The sequence below is a fragment of the Pungitius pungitius genome, chromosome 15 (assembly GCF_949316345.1).
Source record: "Pungitius pungitius chromosome 15, fPunPun2.1, whole genome shotgun sequence".
Taxonomy (NCBI): domain Eukaryota; kingdom Metazoa; phylum Chordata; class Actinopteri; order Perciformes; family Gasterosteidae; genus Pungitius; species Pungitius pungitius.
In genome coordinates, this window is record NC_084914.1 from 19,384,387 (window position 1) to 19,404,613 (window position 20,227).

At 49.0% G+C, this 20,227-nt stretch overlaps 2 protein-coding genes and 1 long non-coding RNA gene across 3 annotated transcripts; all 3 read right to left on the bottom strand.

Annotated features, from left to right (window-relative positions):
- Positions 1-447: 447 nt before the first annotated feature.
- LOC119209583 (uncharacterized) lies at positions 448-1,008 on the bottom strand. The gene is made up of 3 exons (XR_009942448.1): positions 925-1,008; positions 658-822; positions 448-551 (listed from the first exon to the last, which is right to left on the bottom strand). It is a non-coding gene; the product is annotated as an uncharacterized LOC119209583 (long non-coding RNA).
- A 73-nt stretch (positions 1,009-1,081) lies between these two features.
- Positions 1,082-4,212, bottom strand: LOC119206513 (uncharacterized). Its single transcript, XM_062557888.1, has 5 exons — positions 2,582-4,212; positions 2,106-2,244; positions 1,704-2,005; positions 1,382-1,598; positions 1,082-1,282 (listed from the first exon to the last, which is right to left on the bottom strand). Exons 1-5 carry the CDS (start codon positions 3,094-3,096, stop codon positions 1,082-1,084), a joined length of 1,374 nt encoding a protein of 457 aa, XP_062413872.1. The 5' UTR covers positions 3,097-4,212.
- A 193-nt stretch (positions 4,213-4,405) lies between these two features.
- LOC134105297 (uncharacterized) lies at positions 4,406-19,808 on the bottom strand. The gene is made up of 6 exons (XM_062557889.1): positions 16,251-19,808; positions 7,845-7,868; positions 7,635-7,765; positions 7,294-7,420; positions 6,789-7,058; positions 4,406-4,413 (listed from the first exon to the last, which is right to left on the bottom strand). Exons 1-6 carry the CDS (start codon positions 18,379-18,381, stop codon positions 4,406-4,408), a joined length of 2,691 nt encoding a protein of 896 aa, XP_062413873.1. The 5' UTR covers positions 18,382-19,808.
- Positions 19,809-20,227: the final 419 nt, after the last annotated feature.

Genomic DNA, 20,227 nt, shown 5'->3' on the forward strand with positions numbered 1-20,227 from the left:
ACCCTCACCTTCATGAACTGGCATGCTGCATTCACTCTCTCAATTGCCTGGTCCAATAGAGAGAGGATGAAGGGGTGGTCTGCCTCCAATATGTGGTACTTGGAGGTGTCCGTGGTGGTCTGCTTCTGCAAAGTGGGCCTGCACATGTCTTTCACTGGCACGTCGCACGGAAGCTTCTTGAAGTGGTACCTTACATCATTCATCAACTCCAGCGCATAGACACTGTAGGCCTCCTTCCGCTGAATCCGGCCGTCCGGCTGCGTGAAGCTAGCTGGTACAGCGGTGAGTACCAGGTGGAAGCCTCCGTCCACGTAGCCGATGGTGTGGCCCACTGCATGTCGCAGTGCTGCGATGCCAGCTTGGCTGCAGGAATTCAGGTCCACGTGCTTTTTCAGAAAATGGTAGTGCGGCGTCAGGTAACGCATTGCAGGGAGAAGCCGGCCTTCATCCGCTGCCTCTTCGACGGGGCCTTGGCGTCGCAGGTCACGGGAAACAGCGCCGTGAACCCATCATATCCCTGGTCCGACGGCCCGGCTGCCTCTGTGGAATAGCTGTAGAGTGGAGGGAAAATCAGGCCTTGAGCGACAGCGAATTGAGACTGCATGCGCCACTGGCAGGTGTCGTTTTGATGCGTCCACTAAAGACAAAGAAACCTACTCGGCCGACTTTCTCCGCAGCGCGGGTCTCTCCGCGGCGCCTCCCTCCGTCAGCATCCTGTTGGGTTCTTGCGCCGCGGCAGCGGGGTGAGGCGCGTGGCGGGCCCCGCCCTCCATCGCGGCAACCCTCCTGAGCTCCTGGCTGGTGGCGTTCGTCACCTTGTGGCTGCAACGAGGAAAGGTGACACGCAGAGTTAGCTATGATGGGATCGGGTCCGTCGGTGTGGTGCACGAGCACATCAGCGCCCGGATTCGTTCGGCGACGTACCTCGCATGCAGACGGCGGAGGTCACCGGTCACGCTGTGCACCCTTTTGCCGCTCGACGAGAGGAAAAAGTTGTCACAGGGATGACCGGGATCAATGCATCTGTGGCGGAGGTGCTCACAGTACGCCTGAAACCACTGTTGGAAAACAAGAAACAAATTCACTCGACGGCAAGGGACTGCACCGTGCACTCTGCATCGCGCTGCACGGCGATTGGTAAGCAAACTCGGCAGGCACCAGGACTTACCGCCTCCTCCTCTCGGGTGATGGCAAACCTGGAGAGCTCCATGGCCGCAGTGGGATCGCAGATGGCAATCACGGCGCCGTTGTCGCACGGCTCCCTGCTTAGCCACTGGCGAACCTGCAACAAAACCATGGAAACGTGATGAATATGCGCCCACGTTTCCATTGCATCACATTGACTCAATTCAACTCTGTCCATTTGATGCGGCACACTCACGGTGAATGCTTCCACTGCTCCCGGGCTCTGGAAGTGACGTAGCACCAGGACGGCTTCCAGGTAGTACCTGTAGCCAGTCTTTTCGCTCTCGGACATCCCCTCGCCGCCCTCGCCGGAGACGCACTTCTGGAACGTCCGGAGGAAGTCCGCTTCACCGGCACGCAAAACCTCCTGGCACTCCGCGAGGCCGCGCGTGCGGTCCAAGAAGTGCACGCATCTGCACAACAAAAAACGGAGAAAAGGACAGTCATCTTTGTGCCCAAACGTGGCGGGAGGAAAGATCCATCGGATGAATACGTGAATGTTGAAAGCCAATCATCACCTTCCAGAGGGCACGTCGCTGGACCGGCTCTTCGACACGACCCGTCGGAAACCTTCCACCTGCCCCGCGTAGGCCCGGCACTTGGTCTCCAGATCAGGAACACCCGGATCCGACCGACTCCTCAGGTGTTCAACAAAGCGGAGGATGCTCCTCATGTAGGTGAGTGTGGACGCCGCACTCATCCCGGCGCTGATTAGACGGCCGAGGAAGTCTCTGGTCTCCGCGCTTTTGGCCAGGAAGTCCAGAGTGGCCACGTCCCCAGTCGGCTGCAGGTAGCGCAGGAGGCGGGACACGTTGTCGACCTTTTGGAGAATAACGACGGGAAAAGGGAGATCAGCATCTCTGTAATAGGCGAGACTTTGGAGTCAGCGTCCTGAGAAATCAAGTGTGTGGACGCCTCACCTCTCGCTGAGCGTTGGTGACCCTCAGGTCATCCAGCAAGTGCTGCTTGAAGCCCACAAGGAGCCGGTCGTCGCTGGGGAACTTCTTCTCGAGACCGGCCTCCTTCATCCGCATGCGGACAGCCGCAGCTGGAATGTTCCTGTGAAATGAAAAGACAGGTGTGAAAAAAAGGGTCGTCGAATATTCAACTGTCCTGCCCGACGGTACACGCCCAGAGCAATCAGCAGTCAGAGTGGCCCAACGGTGTGTTATCACCCGGTGATAGTCCGTGGGAGGTCGGGACGGGATGGGCCATTAACTTGCGTCTGAGAGACACACTCGGCAATTGGCATTTAGCACACGGCATGACATGCATGTTGGAAGGTCTTTGTCTAGGCCTTTGCGACAAAACACCAAACAAGCCGGAGGTTTCGTGTTTGCCTGAGGTTTATTGAGTTTCTATTGAGCTTACAACACGCGTGCACACATTTAGCTACCTTTGCGGCGTTGGACCACTCGGCCCTGCTGCATGAGCCGACGACGGGGAGACCACAGCAGCCGCTGAGGTAGGAGCCGCCGCTGCTGCTTCTGCTGCTGCGGGAGGGCCGGTGGCAACGCCTGGGTCCGCACGCGGCAGGTTGTCCACCAAGAAGCCCCGTTCCACGAACGCGTTCACCATCGCTCGCCGGCTGGGTTCGTGTGGCATCAGCTGACAGAGGAAGTTGTAGTCCCAGCACCTGGACTGGCGGACAAACTTCCGGCTGGAGGACTTCATCCTGCGGAGCTCCGCCGCCCTTTCCTCTGCCGTGTTGTCCCTCATGCACACCCGTCTGAGGTGGACAGAGAGGTTCAGCTGGGCCTTGTTGCACTTGAGGCAGTGCACCACGGTGGGCTCGTCGCAACTGCAAGGGAATGACAACGTTTCATGAGTTAACTGCATTGGGGAATTCTTGAGTGAAAATGTTCCGGGAAGCTTCCACAAAGGGGAGCCCCGGTGAGACGAAAAACACATCTTGCCTCGTCTCAGCTTGAGAAGCCATCTTAAAAGAAAATGGTAGGGTCGAAAGGTCGGGAAAAGGCAGCAAATGAATCCACAAAGAGCAGCAAGCTGGTCAGAGTCAGGCAAACACTGAGTTCTGCTGCCTTTGGCTGGCAGTATTTATGTCTGCTCTCTCTCGCCAGCCCTGCTGGGATTGGTGGGCGATGAATGGGCCACTTCGCAGAGAACGGCTCGGGCCATCAAGGCACACCCACCCGGCAAATTTAAATGTGAACGACTGAAATTCCTGTGTTTCATTGGAATGTTCCATGTATCATACGGCTAGATGAAATCCAGCATTCTGCTGAGAGTGGGTCACGTATTAAATTGAATCAAACCTTTCATATCACCCACTATGTGGCGGTTTTCATTTTTCTTTGGAGCATCTGAGCAGGAGATAAGCCAGTCTCCTGCTGAAAATGATGAGCCAGATATTTGCAACGTGGAGGCCATGACTACAGGGACAGGTAGAGAGGACGACAGGGCAAACAAGGCGAATTAAAGTTTTTTTTTATTGCAACAAAGAGCAGTACATGACACAGTTATAGATACCCAAGTGGCTGAAACCAGTGCACTGCTGAGGCGGTTACTGCTGTAGGTGCTGTTCGCAGTCCAACTGTAAACAACCGTTCAATATACCTCTCTGTTGGTACGTTTCAAATGCTTTATTTAGTTATTTCTGCTTTTGTGAACGTACCAACCTATCCTTGTGGAGTTTTATTTTCTCTTCTCGGCTTAAGTGGGTTATCATGTAACTTTTACATTATTTGTTCAACCACGGCATGAATAAAAAAAATAAAACTTCAGCATAGTAAGAGCTGAGCCGTTGCGTCATGTCTTTCTCTTTTGTCCACAAAAATTCCAAAAATTCTATTACCATTTTGTGCTGAAAGGCAGCTATTTACTTTCTGTTTGTGATGTCAATGGTAACCGTATTACAAAAGCGTGCTTAATTGGTTTGCCGAACCGATGTCGAAACACAGGTGGAATGCAAACGATCCATTATAAAAGTACCTATAAGTAAACAATAAGGCGGGGCGGTGCTTAATCTTGAACAATGTCGTTAACACAGGTAGAATACAAAGGAGCCATTATTTGAGTATGCAAAGTAAAAGGGTCGGTATTTCTATAGCCCTTTTCTATTCTTCCGAGCACCCTAGAAGGTGATCATTCGCTTATTCACACCTGTTCACACACTGGGCAGGACGGAGACACCATACACTTGTCCATTACTAACTAAAACATTCACACATTTGTTAGGTTTAAACCCCCAACATTGTATTCAACAACCTGCACAAAGAAAGACACAGAGAATTGAGTATGGTATACTTGCAAGGAGAGTGCTCGGAGACTGTTCAGTTACAATCCTCCAAACTCACTCTGAAGCAGCCTCCGCTCTCCTGGCATTTTATTGTCTTAGGAGTGCCCTAGTTACATAAGGTTTCAACTGCTGAGGGAAGGGGTGAAATCAGTTGAACCCTGTTTGCCCTGCACAATCTACAACAATTGCATACCTTTCCGGGACAGGCAATTCCTCCCATGCAGTATGAGAGATACATTGAAACTGCCTGCACTCCCTGCATACCTTTCCGGGACAGGCAGTTTCTCCTCCTGCACTAAGAGAGATACACTTGTATAGAGAAACACATCTAGTAAGGAAAATATAGCAATGAGTGAAATAACTTTTGTACAATTAACCCAACAACATTGCAGTCGCAGAATGTTGCCGTTAACTGTCTTGCGCAAGGACACATCGATGGTGGACGGTGGCTGTGCCTTCTTGTTGGCTTGCTACTTGCAACATTTGGATCATGTCTGCCGTGGCAACTGAATGTATTTTGCAAACCTCGTTCGACGATGCCGGCCCTGCGCTGCGCGTCGGCCTAACAACGCCCCCGAAATGTTATGTTATTGGACGATTAAGTACAGCCTCTCGTACTTTATTACTTTAATAGAAATGCATGTGCTGCCACTCGGAGGGTCACGTGTAACAACACTGTTGCTACGACACGGACCGTGGCGTCATGATGGAGTGAAACGTCGGGATCGGAGGCGTCCCTGCTTGCCTGTGGCGTTTATAGCACGCGCACGTCGCGTCCGTGTGTACGTATAAACACGGAACATGTGAATAAAATACGAACATATATTCATGTGTGTGCGTGCGGGCATGGGTGTCTCTACACGCGGCACAGCTCAGCTGTCACAACAAAGTGGAATCTCCCCCCCCCCACCCCCCCGTTCAATCCGATCGAAACGCGCGGATGATAGTCAGTCGCTCTGGAGCGCCGCGATCGATCACTGTGCGCGGCCACCACAGGACGTGCGCCGTGGACCTTTCCACTCCCGCTGCCCTTCTGCTGCTGCTGCAACGCCCCGCCGCCGCCACACGAGGGCGCCTACAGACCCCGTTTCCCACACACGCACGCCCCGACGTTAAACGCACGACATGCCCCCGTTATAGATGCAGCAAATTGTGTTTGACTCGTGGCCCCGCTAGACGGGGCTGCCAGCCGGCTGCACAGCCCCCGCGGCTGCATTCCTCCCAGAGAGAATGCATTCCTCCCAGGGAGGCTGGATCCCACCCAGGGAGAATGGAAAAATCCCACCAGCCGCCACAAGAGGGGGCCGGGTGCCCGTGAGCTCGGCAGACTCATCAGCAGTCTGTTTATTGCCGTGAAAACATCTGTCTCTGTCTCTCTCTCCCTCGTGTGCACGTATGAACACGGAACATGTGAATAAAACACATACATGAATCTATGTGCGTGCACGAGGCAGAGCTCACGCGCAGGCCAGGGGAGCGGCCCGCACTCTCGTGGACGACGCGCGGGCATCAGTGAGTGCGACGCCGCTTTTATTCAACACAGCGACGGGCCAACGTCCATCTTATCTCAGCTGCTCCTCCTGCAAACAGTGTGGACTCTTTTCAAATGCTTGTCGTTTTAAAAAGCATTAAACAGTGTCTCGGGGGCCTTCAGAACTAACCACAACAGTGCCCACGCGTTGACAAACAGCCGGCGTCCGCTGGCGAAAAAGGCCACAATCGCTCGACTTGACCTTTGACCTTTCCGCTAACGAGAAAGAACGACGGCGCACCCAAGTTGGCCTTTCAGTCGTCGGCTTAAGAGATGATGCATTGAAAATGATAACATGTATTTCTGACTCGGTTACATGTGCGCACACACAGCTAGAGCAGAGGGCCAAGGCGAGGCGGCGCCTGTGCTTGCCGAGGAGGAGTGTGCACAAACACACACTAAGAGGGCCTGATTCCACATTTTGATTTAATTCTTCTTCAGATGTCAGCATCAACTCAAAGCAAGAGGCAGAGACAAAAAGGAACAATTATCAACATTTATTTACAGGGGAGGGGGGAACATTTATGAAAATTATTTACAAATTATTTACAGGGGGGAAGGGAGAATAACTTAAAACACTTAGACACAACACATAAAGGAACATTTATTAAAGTGATTAAAGGGTAGGGAGGAGAGGGAGACGTGTAACGTGGCAGGCCACGGCTTGTGGCCTGCCACGGCTTTTCCTGGTCGTCCTTTGCCAGGTGGAAATGGCGAAAGTCAGCTGTTGATAAACAGTTAATATTATTTTAACAAGCCCAGGAAACAAAGGTGAGAATGGAAAGAATTAGCAAACTGGAAATGGAAACTTACCATACAAGCTCTCTGTGTGCCTGAAGCTGCAGCTGGAGAGGAAGTCCTTCCTCTCCAGCAGCAGCAACCGCTCCGTGAGGGCTTGGCAGCCGCTGCACGGGGCTGCCAAGCCCCTCGGGGACCCATGGACCGGTGTGGAGGTCATCCGGGGCCCGGTCAGGCCTGCAGGGTCAGGGCTCCCCGGCTTGCCCTCCCCTGCTCCCCTGCTTGCCCGAGGTGAGGCCTGGTCCTGGTCCTCCTCCTCCTCCTCCGACTCCTCTTGAATTACATCTAGGTGATTTAAATTAGAAATTAAAACCCTGTGCTTCCAAGTTTGTTTATGTGCTTCCAAGTTTCTGTTAATGTCACACAATTTTGTTTGTTTGTACAGAAAAAGAAAAGCCATAACAACCTGCTAAAGTTTCATTTGTGTATAGTTGGATGGGAAAATTTATGGAATATGATGACCTCTCAGCCCCCCAGTTACCAGGTGATCACAAAGAATATTAAAACAACTTAAAAGTACCAAGTGGTTGGAGGATCCCCATGTCCAGGTAGGACACCATGGGCGGCTCCGGCTTTGTGCTGCGGAGGGCGGCCAGCTCCCTCACAATAGAGGCCCGCTTGGCCCTCAGCCTGATGGCTTCACGCTCCTATCAACAGAGAAATTCTAATATTAGGAAAACAAACTTAGGAAAAACAAAACATTACATTTACAACAGATCCTGCCTACATGTTTGTCAAATTAAAACTAATTAAATACACTTACTTCCAATTCAACCGCGCTGTGGGCGTCGGCGAGGTGCCTGTCCAGGCGGACGAGGTCCCTCTCGCCGCACAGCTCGCACTCCAGGCGATCTGTTGTACTGCGATAGGAAATGAAAAATAAGTGAGTCCTGGAGCTTCAGCTCCTGCCTGTTTGCCACCATGTGGCCGACCATTAAGTGCTGCCTCAGGTTTACTGGGGTCAAGTGGCACAGCCCACAAACTAATGGTTCCTGCAGATAGAACACCAAATTAAGACTCTGCCATTCTCAGCAATATATCACAAAGGGCACTGTGCTGACTTCTACTTACCATCTTTGACTCTCTCTTGCAATACTGGAGGGGTTTAAGAAAGACAAGTGTTAGTCAAAAATTTGCAAACTGACCCTATTCCAACAATGAAAACGTTTTTCTATTGCACGGCAGCACACGGCAGTTAATTTTCCGCTTCTGTACTTTTACCACTGTTATTTATTTCAAGAGGTTAAGACAAGTGCTGGCTGTGAGTGAATTTTTGTGTGAGCAGGTGTAAGCAATATTATAATATTGTCAACCTATATTTGAGAATTTGAGACCCAGTGTTGGGATATCCTCAAACAAACTCTTAATAAATCTATTATAACGTTGTATTGAGTTTACAACATTTTATTTCATTCCACTTTTACTTCTACAGCTATTCCAAATTAATAATATTAATTCCACATTCATATCTATGAAAGTAACGCGGCACATGTTACTAAAAAAAAATTCAGAGCAGCTAATAGCATCACAGATTGATGTTGTGCTCTATGACGCAGACACGTAGGTTATTGTTGAACGCGGCAAAAACCAAGCCTCACAAAGAGTGAAATCCCTCATGAAAATCCTGTGCTTCGATTATGTTTATATCTCCATAATAATTGGTTATTATAGTAAAATATTTGGAGTTGGTGTTCCTATATCAAAAGTTGCATTAACTAACTTAGATACCCAGTGTCATGATTAGAAGAGTTTCTTGCTAGCTGTATGTGTACGAAGCCAAACAACCTGCCAGCTAACAGCAGACATGTAGCAGTTAGCTAGACTAGTTATTCAAAGCTAGCAAACCAACATAATTGTCCAGTCAGTGATTACGAAAGATAGCGAGGACTTAATTCATGTCTGCGAGTTTTAACGGTACAGGTGTCTTAATGGCCGTTAACATGAAGGTAGTCTTTAGTATTTTTTATAGTTACATTTTAGGGGACCCCCCCAAGAGTCCTAAGTCATTTAGAACCCTGCACAGTATAATGGCTTATAAACATTCTCAAGTGCATAAAAGCGCATATATAATAATGGGTTAGGGTTTTCACTCTCAAAATGTACCATTTGTAATGGTCTAGGGCGCTAATGTCCGTGCAGTGGTATGGATTCGTTTGCCCCTGTTCAGTGTACGACAAACGGCATAATGTCAGCTCCGTGTCCCGGACATGGAGCTGGAGCCAATGTACGGCGAATGGCAGAGCGTCAGCTCTGTGTCCCAGGCCATAGAGCTGAAGCCAATGTATGGCATATGGCAGGGTGTATTCGCGCCCAGGGATTCACAAACATTCCGTCAATTCCTTTACGTTTGCTTTAAGCTTACAAATGAGCCGTGGGTGAAAATCAGCAAACTGTAAAATTACGCCTCTGCCCCCCCCAAAAAGCTCAAAATGTGACCCAATAAGGGTTCGGGTGGTGGGGCAGTGGGCCGTGTGATGCCTGGGCACTTGCTCTGGAGGCCTCTGTTTCTAAAAAGTGAGTTTCATGAAATGGGCGCAGGGTGGCCCCTGGGGTCCGCCTTAAAGCACCCAAAGTCAGAACAATAAGCAAAGACCCAGAGACCCTCTGGGCTTCTGGCCTTATATTACGATTCTGAGTGTGATTCTGACTTTCTGACGGAGCAAAAAATTAAGCCCAGAAAATTCCCCCCATTGTCCGATTTTTTGCCCCATTCTCCGAATGTTACTTTTACTTCTAGTGCCCAGGGTAGTATATAAAATAATACTTTGAAAATATCCACAACTAAACACTTTGATTTAAACCACTAAAACACTTTGATTTAAACCACTAAATAGGAAAATGCAACTAAACACTTTGAAATAAACCACTAAACACTTTGAATTTAACCACTAAATAGGAAAATGCAACTAAACACTTTGAAATAAACCACTAACACACTCTGAATTTAACAACTAAACACTTTGAAATAAACCACTAAACACTTAGTCTCTGGAGCACATGCTCCTTATTGTCCGACTTTTTGCCCAGGATCTTCTGGGTCTTTGCCTATATTACGATTTTTACTTAGTCTCTGGAGCTTATGGGTTAGGGTTAGGTTTAGGAGAGAGAGAGCGGTTCTGACCACCATGGGCAGTCAGAACAATGCACGGGCTCGCAATTAGAATAAAATACATTGAAGTCTTCGTGGTTTGTGTTTCTAATCAAAATTGGGTAAAAGAGTAGATGTTACTGAGGGGAGTCACAAATAAAACCTTTGAAAAAGGAGGGTTTTAAAACTTCTAAAAGCTTTATTAAAACACTATGTCCATACTCAATAAAGGCAAAGAGTGAACCCCTATTCCAGCTGGGAAATCCAGTTCTCGAAAATGCGTTTTGTGGTGGCCAGAGTCCAACACGCTGGATCTCGTGGTGAGCCTTCAATCTGGTTCTGTGGTGGGGGGGCCAGTAGGTGGAAGCTCCTGGCCAAAAAACTGTTAACCTCTTCAACTTTCTTTAGGGTTTCTTCCGGAAGCTGTCGCGAAATTTCCAGGTAAGTGAAAAAAATGGACGCCTCTGGAAAGGCCCTCCTGGCGCTTTGGTATAAGCTCTTAAAATGTTTCTGAATATAGTCAATTTTTTGTCCCTTAAGAATATTATGGATCCCCACCGAAATGATGACCTGGTCAGTGGTGTTGCTGGGGGACATCTTATTAAGGACACCCGTAAGATGGTGAATATGGGCGCCCATGAAGATGTCCAGTTGCACCCATGGGTATTCATAACTGGACAAACCTGCCAGATTGGAATCCCCTAGGACCACTACAGGCCTCTCAGCCTCCAGGAACCAACGAACCGCTTTTTGAAAGGTGTCTGTGTGTATTGTTGGTTCCTGTAATAGGTGCGAGGAATGGACGGCAGGATCTAGGGTTTTGTCTATTTCAAAGGAGGGGTGTCCCGAAGATGGAGGAAAGGTAAGTATCTGAGCGGCTTGGACAGAAGGATCTAGGGTCATATCCGTTGGAGAGGGTTAGGGTTAGGGGGGGGTTAGGGTTAGGTGAAGGAGGAAATCAAACACTTGACCGACAGAAGTCGGGCAAAGGAGCTCGGGCACAATGAACAGGTGTCTCTCTCACCATAGTCTCCTCTATCTCAGAGTGTTTTTTCAAAAAATTCTTATCGTCCTTTAGCAAGCGAGAGGGGAAGACAAACCGAGTACTTAGGGAAGAGGAGAGGGTAGGGGAAGGGACTTAAAATATGGATTTTTAGGAGGTGTTCTGCCGTCCTTGAGTGCTGCGTGGACCAGAAGATCCTGCAGGTTTGTATTCCTTCTATAGGCAATGATGAGTTTGAAGTCCAAAAAGGGTCCCGTGGTTGTTTGAAGGGTTTGAAAATGACGACGCACTGTATTCTGAAGCTGTAGAGAAAGTGGAGGCAAACGGGATGAGATGACGAGGCGGCTGCTGCGCTCCAACGGGGAGGTGAGCGACGAAGGGGTCTGCACGAACCTGCGCCCTGATGGTCCGCAGGAAGGTCCTGCTGTAACCCCGCTTCCTGAGGGCTTGGAAGAGTGTTTTTGTAGCCTCTGTAATGTCCTCTGGCTCTGTGCAGATCCTAGCAAACCTAATCAATTGGGATTTGACAATCCCCTTAAAAGTGTGCCGGGGATGAAAGCTATTTTTATGTAGGAGTGCATGGGTATCCGTGCTTTTAAAATAGACCCTGGTGCCCAGAGAGTTTTGATTATTGATCCGGGAGAGTCTGTACACTTCTGTGTCCAGAAATTCTATTTTGTCTGCTTGTAAATTGTATTTGACTGTAATGTTGGGATGGTGACCATTAAGGGTCTGGATGAAATTCAAAAAATCAGTTGTAGAATGGGTCCAGATCCCAAAAATGTCATCGAGGTATCTAAGATACAGTAACGGTGTTTTTTTACATTTGGGCAAGATAGTCTGCTCCCATTCTGCCATATATATGTTTGCATATGAGGGGGCAAACTTTTTGCCCATCGCTGTCCCATGTATCTGTAGGTATACTTTTTGATCAAATTCGAAGTCATTACACGTGAGACTGAGCTCCAGAAGGGTAAGAAGCGCTTCGTCTGATCTCGACTGGTCTGGGTAAGTCTGAAAAATGGATCGAACGGCCCTGAGGCCCAGGTGAGTATTAATATTAGTGTATAAAGAGTCGACGTCTATTGAAAAAAGCATTGCATTATCAGGTAAGTGTATATTTTTGATTTTATTAATGAAATCGTACGTGTCTTTAACATAACTCTTGTGTTTTGTAGATAGAGGGCCCAAAAAGGATCCGATGTATTCTGCCACATGGTAGGATTCACTATCACAGTCTGACACTATGGGTCTTCCTGGTGGAATTTGATGAGCCACAGTCCAAGTCTCTGGATTTTTATGAATTTTGGGCAATAAATAGAATAAACGTGCCCGCGGCGTGTCTGGACCTGAAAGGTAAGTTCTTTGTTTGGCTGTAATAAAGTTAGAAATGTACAAATTCTTGATTATACCCCGGATTTTTGTCTGTGTATCCAGCTGAATGGAATGGGCTAGCGGAATATAGTGATTTCTATTACCCAGTTGTCTGAGTGCTTCCATTTTGTATTGAGTTTTATCCATTATGACTATTTTGGAACCCTTGTCCGCTGGTTTTATTATGATATCCTGATTATTTTGGAGTAAGAAAAGTGTTCACGCAAACCCCCCCGCATCACCCAACGGCTTTGCAGTTTGGAGTAGAGGTTCACGGCAAGGCACGGGCCGGCGCATGCCACTCAAAGCTCCCCAGCCCTGTAGGCCTCTGACCAGATAAACGGTGCAAAAGAATCTTTAAAAAAAGGGCGCAGGAGGTACCTGTGGTACATTCCCAAGAGTCTATGCATCAGAGTTGTTGCCCCTCGAGTTTGTCGCAGACTCCAGGTCCCAGCCGGTGACCCCGAAAGGCCGACAGTTTAAACCCTACAGGCGTTTTTTAACTAGTGTATTCTAAATATAGGCTTTTTAAAGACCGTACCGCAAATGTACACCGCCCTTATTTAAGTCGAACCATTGACAAAAATGGTCCTCTGGATCATTTGAGCGTAACAGCCCATTCATCACCACGAGCGGCCGGAAATTGAACCTTAAAAGGCCTTTTCCCTAGCGTTTTTTATAGGCATTTTCCGACCTTATCGCAAACTGCTGCCGCCAATAGTTTTCCCACAGGGATTTTGAGTCGACGCACTGTCAACAATGGTCCTCTGGATTATTTGAGCGTTCTAGGCCCATTATCACTACGAGCGGCCGGAAATTGACCCCTAGAGGCGTTAATCCTATCGGGTTTTACAGGCTTTTTTAGACCTTACTTGAAAGGGTTAGGGTTAGGGTTAGGGTTAGGTTTAGAAGAGAAAAGCCCGACTGCCTAGGCAGAAGGGCATGCACGGGCACACTAAATCAAAATATTTCCTAACAACAATTATTTTGTAGGTGGTTAAGAACTCTGTTTTTTAGTTTAGTATTGGTTTAGGCCATATGGATACATAGTGTTAAGTCTTTTTATCCACCAGGTTTCTTTGAAGAGGCGCTGTCCTTCTGTCCACCATGTGCCGGATTCCAGAACTGAAATCCTGAGGTTTCGTGGATCATGGTGTGAGAAGTGCTCATAAAGGTAAGTGTGTTTGTTTTGTTTGTGTATGTAGTAGAGGTGTTGTTTCAGTCTTGTCATAAGTGTGTTTTTAGTTTGCCCAATATACATCATCTTGCAGGTGTTACAGATTATCACATAAACCAGATTTTTTGATTGCGGTTTCGTGACATGCCAGACCGGTGCTTCCAGGTGAGTGTGTGGGTTAATGATGAATGTTATACTTTTTAAGTATATGGAGGGTTCATTTTTATTGTGGTTGTTGTGATTTGAATTGCCTAGGGAGGCATGGATGAGGAGATCTTGGAGGTTTTTATTCCTCCTGTTGGCCGAAATCACCCGGAAGTGGGTCAAAGGCAGTACGTGGTCTTGGGTCTGCCTGAAGTTCCTTTTGACAGCGGAGATGAGGATCCTAGAGGCCGGGGAGAAGGGTTAGGGGGTTAGGGGGTTAGGGTTAGGGGGTTAGGGTTAGGGTTAGGGGTTAAAGAGTTGTGATAGTCCTGTAAACAGGACCATCGATGCACTGTCCAGCACTGCCTCACAGCCCGCAGCTCTCAGTCCTCGTTGAGGCCTGTAGGATGCCTGGTTTTCAATTTGGCGATCCACACCCTCTCCGCTCTCCTTCTCTGGGGAGCGCTCCATCTGGGGTTCCACTCAATCACACACACTGAGACTGATTCCCACCCATGTGCCATGAAATGTGTCACCAGTGGTGTCTGTGTCTTTTTCCTTTTTGTAATGTTATATTTGTGTTGTGTAAAACGTGTACAGATGGAGTTCCCCGTCTCTCCCACATACTGTAAGCCACATTGTGAACACGTGATTAGGTAAACACAATTTATGGAATTAGTGTTACCCCTAGTAGAGTTTAGGAACACCTCTCTAGTGCTGTAGCTCCTAAACCACTTTCTATGTTTAAAGTAATTGTTTAGGTTTTTGCACCTTAGCTTGTGGAGAGGTTTTATTTTGGCTTTCACCAAGTGATCCTGCAAATTTGTGTTCCTCCTGTAGGCCGGAATGATTCTGTGATCCTGGAGGATGGGAGACCCTGCGGTGTGCAAGAGGAATCTCCTCCTGCATCCTCTGACTAGTTCCATAGTGGAAGGTGAGTAAGTGGTCACAAATGGGAGACTGGAGCCCACAGTGATTGGTTTGCTCTGCAGAAACGACCTCTGGCATTTCCTGAGGAAGGTCCTGGAGTACCCTCTAGTGGACAGAGCATGGAAGAGCACCTTGACTGCAGCATGAAAGTCCTCCTCTCTGCTGCATATTCTGTGGAACCTCAACAACTGTGATTTAATTAAGCCAGCATATGTGTGCTTTGGGTGGAAGCTGGTCTTGAAGAGCAGAGCATGTGTGTCCGTCTCTTTGAAAAATACTTTAATGTCCAATGTGTGGGTTTCATTAAATGTGTTACTTTTAAATGTTGTGGTGTCCAAAAAATCAACAGAGGTCAAATTACTTGTGGATTTAATTTTTATCGACTGGTTGTGGTTGTTGAGGATGCACAGAAACACTTCAAAATCCTCCCTGGAGTGAGGCCACACACCCCAGATGTCGTCCAAATATCTGTAGTAGTACAGTGGTTTTTTAGGACATATTTTCAGGACTGACTCCTCCCATTCAGCCATAAAAATGTTCGCATATGCGGGAGCAAACTTCTTCCCCATAGCTGTACCCTTAATCTGAAGGAAGAATTCCCCATTAAATTCAAAGTCATTTTGGGTCAGATTGATTTCCAGTAGTTTTAGCAATTCTTTTTCTGGTCTTTTTTTGTCGGGGTGTTTCCGAAATGCGTTTTTAACGGCCTGTATGCCTTCTTTTGTCTCAATGTTTGTCTAAAGACTATCTATATCGATAGTGAATAAAATTGAATTGTCCGGAATGCGGAGTCTTTTAATTATCTCTACAAAGTGGTACGTGTCCTTGATGTAGCTCGGGTGTGTGGTCGACAGAGGATTCAGGAAGTGGTCAAGGTACTCTGCAGTGTGATACGTTTCACTACTGCAGTCAGACACAATGGGCCTGCCGGGGGGGATCTCGTGTGGTTTACTCCACTTGGCAGGGTCCTTGTGTATTTTGGGCAGCATATAAAATAATCTGGCTCTAGGTACAGCATCTCCCATTAAGTAATGCTTTTGTTTCAGATTGATAAATTTCTTCTCGTGTAGAGTTTGGATGATTTTATTTACAATTGGGATAGTGTTTGGATAAATGGGGTTGGTCAATTTGGTGTAGTATTTGGGGTCATTAAGCTGTCTGTAGCCTTCCCATAAATATTGATCCCTATCCAAGATCACTATAGCGCTGCCCTTGTCTGCTGGTTTAATAATGATGTGTTTGTTATTAACTAGTTCATCCAGTGCTCGCACTTCCTCCCTACTGAGGTTAGGCGGCACGTGGTGAATCCTGAAGTGTGTGTCAAAATACTGAATGTCAGATTGAATTAGAGCAGTAATTGTGTTTGGTATTTGTGCCTGTAGCGGGGTCCAGGATGATTTATGTACAAATGGAAGTCGTTCAAACTCTTTGGAGTTTTCAAAATAGGCCGCCAGTTTTAGTTTTCTATGATACTGTTGTAGGTCAAAGCGGCTCTGCTCCACAATCTGCTTGTTAGTTCCCTTGGTGGGAATGAAATTTAACCCCCTGCCAAGGAGAGTATGTTGTGCTTCACTCGGTTGAAAGTTTTTTGTGAGATTGATGACTAACTTGTCCCCCTCCTGAGTAGGCAGGTTTTGGGGGACAATTAGTTTAAGTAGTGCACCCAGTGGTCAAACATGCGTTGAGCTGTGGGAAGAGACCAGTGAATATTGTCTGGGCCCGTGTGGAAGAGGCTCGCAGGTAGAGCAGGGATGTACTCACACATCCTCGCGATGGCAGCGTTCAGGTGCGTGAGTCTCAGTTTCTCCTTGCTGGGCAGGCTGGTGGAAAAGTTCACCTGGGGGACAAAAATGTCAGCAGAGGGAAATGTACGCTTTACATTGTTCACAGCTCTCTGCAGCTGTTTAATGGCCGTCTCTTGTGTCTTTTGCACACGGTTGTTGATGCCAAAGGAGAGAATGACCTTCTCCACCGTGACATCACAGCTTGTCTTCTCCATCAACAGCTCTGCGTTTCTGAAGGTGGCGCCCGGAAACGCATCAATTTGTAGGTGCACGTTGTCGTGCTCCGGGAGTTTTGCCACGTTGGAGTCTCCTATTATGAGCCACTTTTTGGCCACACGGAGGCTCCACTCTTGTGCCTTCCGCATGGTCGACCGGTGTCTCGTGGGTCGCAGTGGCACCTGTTGTGGCGGCGTCCGCTGGCTGGAGACAGAAGTGGTCGCCGTCTGGATCAGCTGCGTCTGCACCGCCGTCCGTAGTCTGCTGGTGCTGGAAGGTGTGAGGGGGACGCGTCTCAGGTCCTCCTGGATCCGGGACGACGGTCGCTCCGGCTCCTGCTGCATCAGCTGCTCGAGGCTCTCCTGGGAGAGCTCTATTACGGCGTCCGTGTTCTGGATCACGCATGGGTTGCGGTAGTTGGGGGCCCAGCCCCTGGGCTGTGGGTCCACCGCTGCTGCTGCTGACGCTGCTGGTGAGGACGCCGCCGAAGCTGATGCTGAGGCCGCTGCTTCCGATCCTGGCGAAGTCTCCGGTCTGCTGGCAAACAGCCTCAGTGGTCTCTGCGGCAGGGGCTGGGAGCGCTGTGTGGACGGGGTGTCCGGGGTCCCACGTTGGGAGCCCCCCGGCGTCGACTGTGGGGTGGAGGGGGAGAGGGTGCCCAAGTCAAAGTTGACCTCGATGGGAGTGTCCATCAGGTTCGGTACCATTGGTAAAGTTCTGGGCTGCTCTGGCACTGCAACAGGTGATGGGGGCGCCGTCACAACCAGCTCCGCGACCCGTGGTTCCGGGAGGATCTGGGCCTCGACGATGTGCACAGAAACCGGATCAGGCGCTGCTGCTGCTGCCGCCGCTGCCGTGGGATGTGCTGGTTCTGGGAGGACCTGGGCTCTGATGGTGCGTGTGACGGCTGTTGTGGGTCGTTGTGGTTCTGGGGGGGCTTGGGCTTCGAAATTGTGAGTGGTCGTTGTACTTAGCGGTTCTGCTGCGTCGCCGGGCCTCACTCGCCTCAGGGGATGCAACGATGAGTTGGACCGGGTTGTTGTCACTGTGGGCGCCGACACAGCAGGGGCCGGTTGTGGGTCCTCCGTCAACAGCACAGCCATCCAGTCCACCACGGCCTCCTTTGCCTCCACCAGCGTTTCAGGGTGCAGTCTACGGCCAAAGTCCCTTCTCGCCCAGGCTGAGGCCACATCAAAGGGAGCACTCCAGTCTGGACTGTTGAGACTGTGTAGGCTTTCAATTTCCCTCTTTATCACAGCCTCATAGTGGTCCTGCAAGATGACCAGTGTGGTATGCTCCCAATTCTTTGCATTACCATCGATCAGTGACTGTGTGTCTGTGGTAGGGATGGCCGGTTTAATAAATGTAGCTAGCTGTTTGGTCATTCTAGCAATGGTGATGGGTGGGTCTGCCAGATTAATGTTTGTAAAGTGGTGTGCAGCCTTAATTATCCTGTGCAGAATACGGCACTTATTGGGGAATAAGGGATCATCAGACCTGGGAAACTGACGAGCGCCCTCATTACTCTGGAATGTGTTGTGCTGATTATTGTTAAAATAGCGGTTGTTGTTGTTGGAGTACTTGGGCCGTTGGAAACGAGGAGCAAAAGAGCGGGGTCTGGGCGGTCCCCGGCGTGTGCCGCGGTCCGCTGACCTCTCCGCGTACCTGTTGTTTTGGCCGCCATTATTGCGCAACCGCGGCCCACCTCTTCGGTCGGGAGCTCTCTGAGCGACGTCCGCATACGAGTCTCGTTGATAGCGGGGCCGTTGTCGCTGGTACTGCTGCGGTGCTCGTTGGTCCGGTGGGTAGGGAGGCTCATTGTGCCGCCCGCGGCGCCTCCCATAGCGTACCACCGTCCAATCTCCTTCAGTCTCTCGGTCCTCGTGGTACATGGCTAAGCTAGCGGAGCCTCATGTTCATTTAGCTTCCAAAGAACGGCAAAGAAAAAGTTGTCTTTTACCTTATTTATTCTTCTTTGAACAAGGAACCAAAAATAAAACAACAAACAGAACAAGAACGAATATATATAGCAACGTTTCGGATACTGCTGTATCCTTCTTCAGGCTAATAATTTGTTCTTTAAAACTGAGATGGTGAGCGCAGGTGTTGCGTCCACGGTCACCACGTTGAAAAAGAAAGTCCGACCGAATTTGCATAACAAAGATGGCGGCCGTGACCTTTCACCTCTCTGGTCCCTCGGACCAATCATACGTCATACCTCGCGGAGGGATATCAAGGTGAAATGCATCAAGATGTGACAAACACCAATACCCTCTCAGTATAATCACATAATAATCAGCACAACAAAATCGAAGGTAATAACAAAGTAGAGCAAAAAACAATCATTATAGAGGAACTATAAATAGAATAGGTGTGGTGTTTTACATAGAATTAAAGCAGTCTATATCCCCATGCGGTGTCTAGACATTGCAACATGAATTTTGAACATGCATTGAAAAAATGAATATGAGAAGGGAAAATCACCACACAATTGTATATACATATACACACACAATTAAATAAAGCTCACCCCTGGTGTTTTATTTACATTTATATCATGTACCCCAATGTCACACTGAGAATTGCCCATTTGCACATAATTGAAGGACACTTAACCGCCTGTTGAGTCAATGGTTAGGTTTAGGCATGCATACGTCACTGGTTAGGTTTAGGCATGAATTTTGAATGGTTGTGTTTAGTGAAGAATTACCGGGTGGCCTGTATGAGGAAAGAGGTGACCAGGGTTAGGGTTAGGGTTAGGGTTAGGGGTTAGGGTTAGGGTTAGGTGGTAGGAATGTCACATGAATCTCCCTGCGTCGCCCAACGGCTTCGCAGTTTATATAGAGACCCACGGCAAGGCACGGGCCGCACGCATATCATTCCAGAGAATCCCTGGACCCGCTGACCAATGACCCGGTGGAAAGAATGAGTGAGCAAATCCTGGAGCTGAGGGACTGATACCTTGTAGGCAGGTCGTGTACAGGAAAGCTTGCGGGGTACAGGACCGATTTATTGCCCGTGTATACCGAGGTGAAGTGAGTGACACTTTTGTGGGGGAAAGGGGACAGCGTTAGAGGTGAGGAGGGGACCCAACGTGGGGTAGCCCCCCAATGAGAGCCTTAAGAGGATAAGAGCTAGAAGGCGGGATGGGGGCGCACAAACTACAACGGATTATGTCTCACAGCCCATCCCCAGTTAAAAACAGGACCAAGATTAGGTTTAAAAGAAGAGGGGGGCGGGGGGTAAGAGAGTAGGGGGAGCAGTCGAGGGCGGGACAAAGTCCACTTGTAGACCGGAGTCTGCCAGTCGGTTAACAAGAGGCCTAAAATTTTAGGGTTAAATAAGGAGGGAGAGTTAACAGGGAGGATGGGGGCGCACAAACTACAACGGATTATGTCTCACAGCCCATCCCCATTAAAAGCAGACCCAGAGACAGGATTACATAAAGCTGGCGGACAAAACCCCAGGGTGAAGAAGAGCGTTAAGTAGCGAGGGCGGGAAATTAGGTTGGTGTAGGGGAGAGTGAGATACATCCCTCCCCCACCCGGAAGGAAGGGGGGAAGGTATGGAGCGGGACGTATGGCAAGCGAGCCAGTTGACGGGGAAGGGAAGGAGGGGGACGCCAAGAGTGCTAACTCCCCAAAGGTTTGGCGACTGCCGTTCAAAACTCAAGCCAAGAATGTCCATTGAGTAAAGCTGGGCCCCCACAAGGGTTGAGATTGGACTGCGGCTGAGTGG